At 28.6% G+C, this 6,385-nt stretch overlaps 1 protein-coding gene across 1 annotated transcript; it reads right to left on the reverse strand.

Annotated features, from left to right (window-relative positions):
- Window positions 1-527: 527 nt before the first annotated feature.
- Window positions 528-6,082, reverse strand: LOC146992731 (uncharacterized). Its single transcript, XM_085810106.1, has 2 exons — window positions 5,851-6,082; window positions 528-3,688 (listed from the first exon to the last, which is right to left on the reverse strand). The coding sequence occupies exons 1-2, from the start codon at window positions 6,004-6,006 to the stop codon at window positions 1,058-1,060; spliced, it is 2,787 nt and encodes a 928-aa protein (XP_085666232.1). The 5' UTR covers window positions 6,007-6,082; the 3' UTR covers window positions 528-1,057.
- Between the last annotated feature and the right edge of the window lie 303 nt (window positions 6,083-6,385).

Raw genomic sequence — 6,385 nt, forward strand, 5'->3', positions numbered from 1 at the left:
AAGATTTAAAATTTTCAAAATAATTCAGATTTTTATTAAAGGAAAGCAACACAATTAGGATGCAGAAGATATAAAAAGGATTTTATTTATTTATGGCCTGAATTTTTTGTACTAGTAAATTTATAACTGGAAGTAATAGGAAATGGCATTACATACTACAGTGGGAAAAAGGGTGGGATGACTATTTATGTAACTTGATGCTACTTATTTTTTATTACAGTTAAGTCTCTAATATCAAAATAGTTTAGTATAACTGCATGAAGCCTTACAGCTGGGAAGGATTAAAAATATTTTTTTACTTAATTTATTTTTGATAAGTTTTCCCCTGTATATGTACACCCACATCATTAGAAATTTTAATTCCAAAGTATTTCATTTTAGTTTTGACAGAATTTAGCATGTATTACAACGAAAATATTGTATAAGAATACAGTGAATTTCCTCCATAAAAATGCATGAATATCCATAAAAATAACTCAAATGGAATTGTAGGTAAAAACAAATTGTATTTATTTTCTTCTTACAGTGTAAAATTAATGTAATAAACATGTCTGCTTCAATTAAAATAATATTAAAAAATTGCAAGATACTGATTTCAAAATCTAAACAATAGTAATATTAATTGGCAAAGTATTTTATCTTCAAAAATCAATATTTCTCTAGTTTACAATAAATACACCTATTTTGCACAAAATGATATTATAGAAGAGACTTAACAACTTTAGCACTTTACTGTCATAATTAGTTAACTATTACAAATGCTTTTTTTTTTGTGTGTGTGTGCATGCATTTTGAAAGAGTTGGTAAAGATTTCACAACACAAATAGAAAAAGCACTATTTTTTTATTTAACATACTATCTACATTCTGCAAAAAATATTCATTTAAATAAAATGAATTACAAGTTAAGTCTGAAGATAATAAGAAACAATAGATTAGTGTCACTATCTTATTTTATAAAGTTTACTAACTTATAAACATAGTATATGTCATTTCTGCTGTATGCATAAATTATTTTTTTAATGTTTTCGATTTCCGTTGCTTATTTAAATTGTTACTTAAAAATTATCATTCAACTTTTTGCAGTAATTATTTAGAAAAATATTCGTTGATGCTTGTATGATGTTTTTCAAAATAATTTGAGGGTCATGAAGTTTAGGACAGTCATTCAACTCTAAAAAAAAATTTTCATGAAGTAAATTTAGAGTAATTTTACACACTGTAACTCGTGGATTTGCCGAAAATAAAAATTTTTGCTCATATTCATCTGAAATAAGTTTCTTAACAACAATAAAATTGTATATAACAGCATGTAAAATATCAGGATGAGGATACATAAGACCTCTATCAAAAACCTTAATCCATGAATGAATATTTTCGTTTTCTAAAGCTAACTCCTTATCAATAGTAATATTAGATTTACATACATCACATTTTAACTTTTTAAGCATACTATAACAGCAATATCCAGCTATATAAGTCAAAATAGGTACATCCAATTTTATGTCGTGTATATCACTATCTTCAACTGTTATTTCATCTATGAATGTTTGTACATCAGTGTAATCAAAAGTTTGTTCTTCGGTGTCTTTAAAATCAGATACAAGAGGAGGAATATTTCCAAATTTTGAAGAATTTATTAAGGTTGGTAATGTATTCTGAAGTCTTAATTTACCCTCTATTTCATAAACCTGTCTGATAGAAATATTATGGTGAGCTCCAGCCAGTTGCCTGTACTTACCAAATCTAGCCTCTAACATATCTGTTTGTATTTTTCCAAGTAAAAGGTATTTAAAACCCAACTCATTTATACAATACCTTGATATCTCAATTAAAGCATACGTTGTATGGTATACTGCAAAGTGAGTTTCTTTGGTTAGGCAACCAGAGGTTAAACTCAAATTTTTCCAACTATCTAGCCAATTCAAAAAGTTATTCATAAAAACATATTTTTCATCATTTTCTGCCACAGTGAAAGGTGTTTCAAATACATTATTTTTATGAACCCCTTTAAAAATAGATTCCACATTTACAATTGACCACCATGTGTTTATTATTTTAATAAAGTTTCCAGTTTCTTGGAAATTTATTATTTCTTTCTGCTGCCCAAAAGAAAATAATGCTTCAACAACATTATCATTAAAAATCTGCAATGCAAGCTTTACACTTTGTTTTTCTAAGTTAGTTGGATATAGAGCTTTTATTGTCAGACCATAAGCATACTTTAATAACTTACCAGTTTCAGATTCATGTAATTTTTTAATACAAGAAAAAGATGCAGTTTCAATATGTGAAGCATCATCAAAACTTGGGAAAAACATACTCTGATTATTATTTTTTTGATTTATCCAGTTATTTCTAATGCATTTTAAAATATGCACTGTATCAATAATAAAAAACATTGGCCTAGATTTGTCCACAGGGTTTTGATAAACAATACTAACTTTAGGTGGTTCTGAAAACAGAGACATAGCCTTTTTATTAATCGAATTATTGTCAGTGACAATAGCAATAATTTTAAACCCAATATTTTCTAATCCCACAACAATTTTTTTAATATAAATATACAAATTATCCGCACTAAGTGTTTTCACCGGCAAAATATGTACAACATCCTTATAAATAGATAATAGGCTGCGAATCATGAAAACATATGCACTAGACACAGCATTTTTGCAATTATATGCCATTCCACACAAATTACCACCTTTATAATCAAATGCTTGATTTAGATGAATTTCATCAATCATTAAAATAACAAGCAGATCTTTTTCTGATAGTTCTTGAAATTTAAATTTTATGTAGCTTAGGAACTTTTGGTTGTATTGTTCATTTATTGGATATATATTAAAATCTGAAAAAATTTTCTGAATGGTCCGTGGATGAGGCATAATAATATTTTCTGAATTTCGAATAAAATTATATGCATGTGGTGAAATTGTGTGAAGTAAAGTGGAAAATATTAGAAAGTCTGCAGAATACCTATATTGTTGTTTTTCTGAATTCAAGTTTGATAGTTGCTCAAGCAGAAAATTTATTTCATTGTTTTTATGTGGAATTTTCTCTTTTAAAATTGTCATTAATTCATTTACAATTTGTAAATAATTTTGAATACTGTCTTCAGATGAATCATTTGAGGCAAATAGGTCTAATTTCTCTAAAATACTTAAAAGATCTTTAAGGTTGTTAATTTTTGATGGGATTACATATTGCTTCAGTGATTTAATAGGTATATTTCTAATTGCTACAGATATATTCAAATTACAATCAATAAATAATGATTTTAGAATTCTTGGATGATTGTCATTAGAAATATTAAGAATCATAGTATGTATAGGCCTGTGTATAACTATCCAGTTATCTGGTAAATTCACAGTATTAAAACAAATTTTTAGTTCATCTAAATTATAAAACATTTGTTTTCGTTCATACTCTTCCTTTTCAGCTAAGCTACAGGCTAAGGCTTTTTCGAGTGCATCTTGTTCTCTTTTGAGTCTTTTATGCTCTGGTGATTCCCTTGATAAAACACTGAAACTAAGATGACTCGGACCATCAGGAAACAGTCTTGGAATTGCACCATTCTTTAAACGAGGATATGACAATGGTATAATGATCTTCTTTCCAGTTTTCTCATCAAAGAATTCAGTTTGCCTCAGAACATCCTCTTGCTTGAAGTGAAGTTCACACACCTTTTAATATGAAAAAGAACAAATAAACAAACATGCATCAAAAGGTTAAACAATTATAAAATCGTAAGCATTCGCCATCCTTTAAATACATGCACAGTCTAATAAGGGTTTTATTGTATTTTTATTTAATCATGGCAAAGCACTCAAGAGCTATCTGCTTAAGGGAAGGGTTACCGTTGTGGAAAACGTTCATCATTTAATTTCTTTAAAAATAATACAGGGCGATAATGTTTGGATGGTAACAATTTGAAGAGATATAGCCATTTAAAGTGCACAACGCAAAAAAGTGATGCAGCCATTTAGAGTGAATAATGCAAAATCTTAAAACAAAACTATTAACTCTTTTGGGCTAAAACGAGCCATGGATGCTGTCATAAAGTTTTGAAAAGTGCAAATAATTAGCACATGTTTGTTGTCATATGTCAAATGCATATAACATAAGTAATATTTAATTGATACATCCTCAGGTAACATACAATTGCTCATGTAATATATAATTGCTACATCCTAAATATTTCTTTCTTCAGTTATTTGAAAACAACACTTGGTTATGGAATTACATTCAAAATGGTGATAATACAGTTATAAAAAGAATAAGATTAACCATCAGTTGATGGATAAGAATAAGATTAACCACATTCATTCGTACCATTCAAATATAAAGTTACTGGCTCTTTTTCTAAAAACTTTTACAAATGATATGTTCACAACCAGAAGTACAAATTTACTTGTGTGCCTATGAATGTTTATATTTAAGAGCATAAAACATCATTAGTCATTAAAAAAATTCATTTTTCTTGAATTATTGAAAACAAGTATAAGTGCTAAAATATGATACACAAAGAAAAAAACAAGAATTTGTATATTTAACAGTTTATTTGCAGTAATTAAATATTTTAGGCTATTCTTATGTAATTTTGGAGTGAAATATTCACATTCATCAATCGTGTTCGACATTATATTACTGTGGAAGGCTCACTAGATTGCTTATTTCCCATATAATTTTCTTAACATTTTTCAGAAATTTTAAAAGTTATATAACTTATTAATACAATGAAACATTTTCATATTCCACTGCAACAAGTATAAATAAACAAAACCCCTTATATAAGTGTTTTTAGATAAGAAATTAATGTAAATTTCAAGCCCACAAGAACTTACTGCCAGTAGCAAGTGAACCACTGTAACAAGGTAGGTTTTATTGGCATAAGAAACTCGTACTTTTATAGATGTGTGTGTGCATGAAACAATTTAATAGGCTAATTAGGATTTATGCCAACATGTAGTGAAAACTAGTAAGCTTACAATCTTAGGCAATATTATTTGAACAAGACAGTTTAATTTAAACACCTTGTAACTTATTCCAGAAATTATAATTACTGTCAAAACTAGTCCATTTATACGATTGTTTTCTTTTACATATATTTCATAATTTTTTTAAGGATTTTAGAATTAATAAAGTTTAGAACATTGCATAATTAGCATTAATTTCCTGTTCACGAGTTACGAGCAAAATGCATTCTCAAATGCTCCTAGCATATAATAAAGGGGCATTGCATACATTGTTTTAAAAAGAAAAAAAATAAAAATAAAATAGGTGGAACGAGACTTATCTAAATCAAAAAAATAGTATACCCAAACAGTTAAATACTTATATCTAAAACAACTTTAAATTAACGGCTTTAAAATTACGACTTGAAGCATTTTCTATTTATCTACTTAAAGTTATAATATGAACATTATAAGGTTGGTGGATTTTCTATTGACTAGTTATTGAGAAAAGGGTCCATTTTATAATCACTTTAAAATTCAGTATAAGCTCTGTATAACATAAATTCCTGAAAGATTAATCAATCCCAAATCAATGTGCGTGTTATAAAGATCCCGACGCCGAAAACATAAATTACTGAAAGAATTCATTGATAATACTCATTCATAATGGGATAAGAGAAATTTCTGCCTAGTAAATAAATATATAACTATGCTTGTATAGAAAGTAATTAAAACTTCGTTTTATTTTCTATGGTTGAATGCAATGAAACTTTAGTAAATTATTTCCCTTGCAATCAGAATTTTTTGTTTTCACATTTTCAAGTCATGTTTCTTTCAATGACATTAATCTTTCAGGAATTTTCTAATTTAAAAATGAAATGCATGCTTACCTTTGAATGTTTCGTAGGCTTGAATCCATCTTTTCGTTTGCAGTTCCAAATCCATTGTTTTCTCAGTTGTTCTTCCGTAGGAAAACTAAATACAGCCACCTTCGGGCCATTCTTATAATTTCCTTTGCATGTTGCAACACAGCATTTATGTGGCATAATAAAAAATAAATAAAGTAATTTAAATGAAAAATGTTCTATTAGAGCACACTACGCTTTCAAACAACAGTCAGTTCACTACGCTACGACACCGAAGTATATTCTTTCATTCTTTGCCGCGAGGAAGATGGTAGGAATGACGACTTAGATGACGTCAGACCGTTCAAGCAACCCCAGAGGCTTGGCTTCGTATATAGGAGGTACTGCCAGAGGGCGCACCGCACAAAAAGTTAGTTGCGTTACAGAACGTAAGGGAAGCGGACACGCCAAAATGTCGGGCGTATTACCGCTAATTGAGGTAATTGCATCGTATCTGTCAGGTGGCAGAAAACTAATATGATGTATCAATTCACATGCCAGGTGGCAGAATATGTCTATC

Source organism: Stegodyphus dumicola, chromosome X2, assembly GCF_044657685.1.
Source record: "Stegodyphus dumicola isolate Sdum_Otavi_A_Nest chromosome X2, ASM4465768v1".
In the NCBI taxonomy this organism is placed as follows: Eukaryota; Metazoa; Arthropoda; class Arachnida; order Araneae; family Eresidae; genus Stegodyphus; species Stegodyphus dumicola.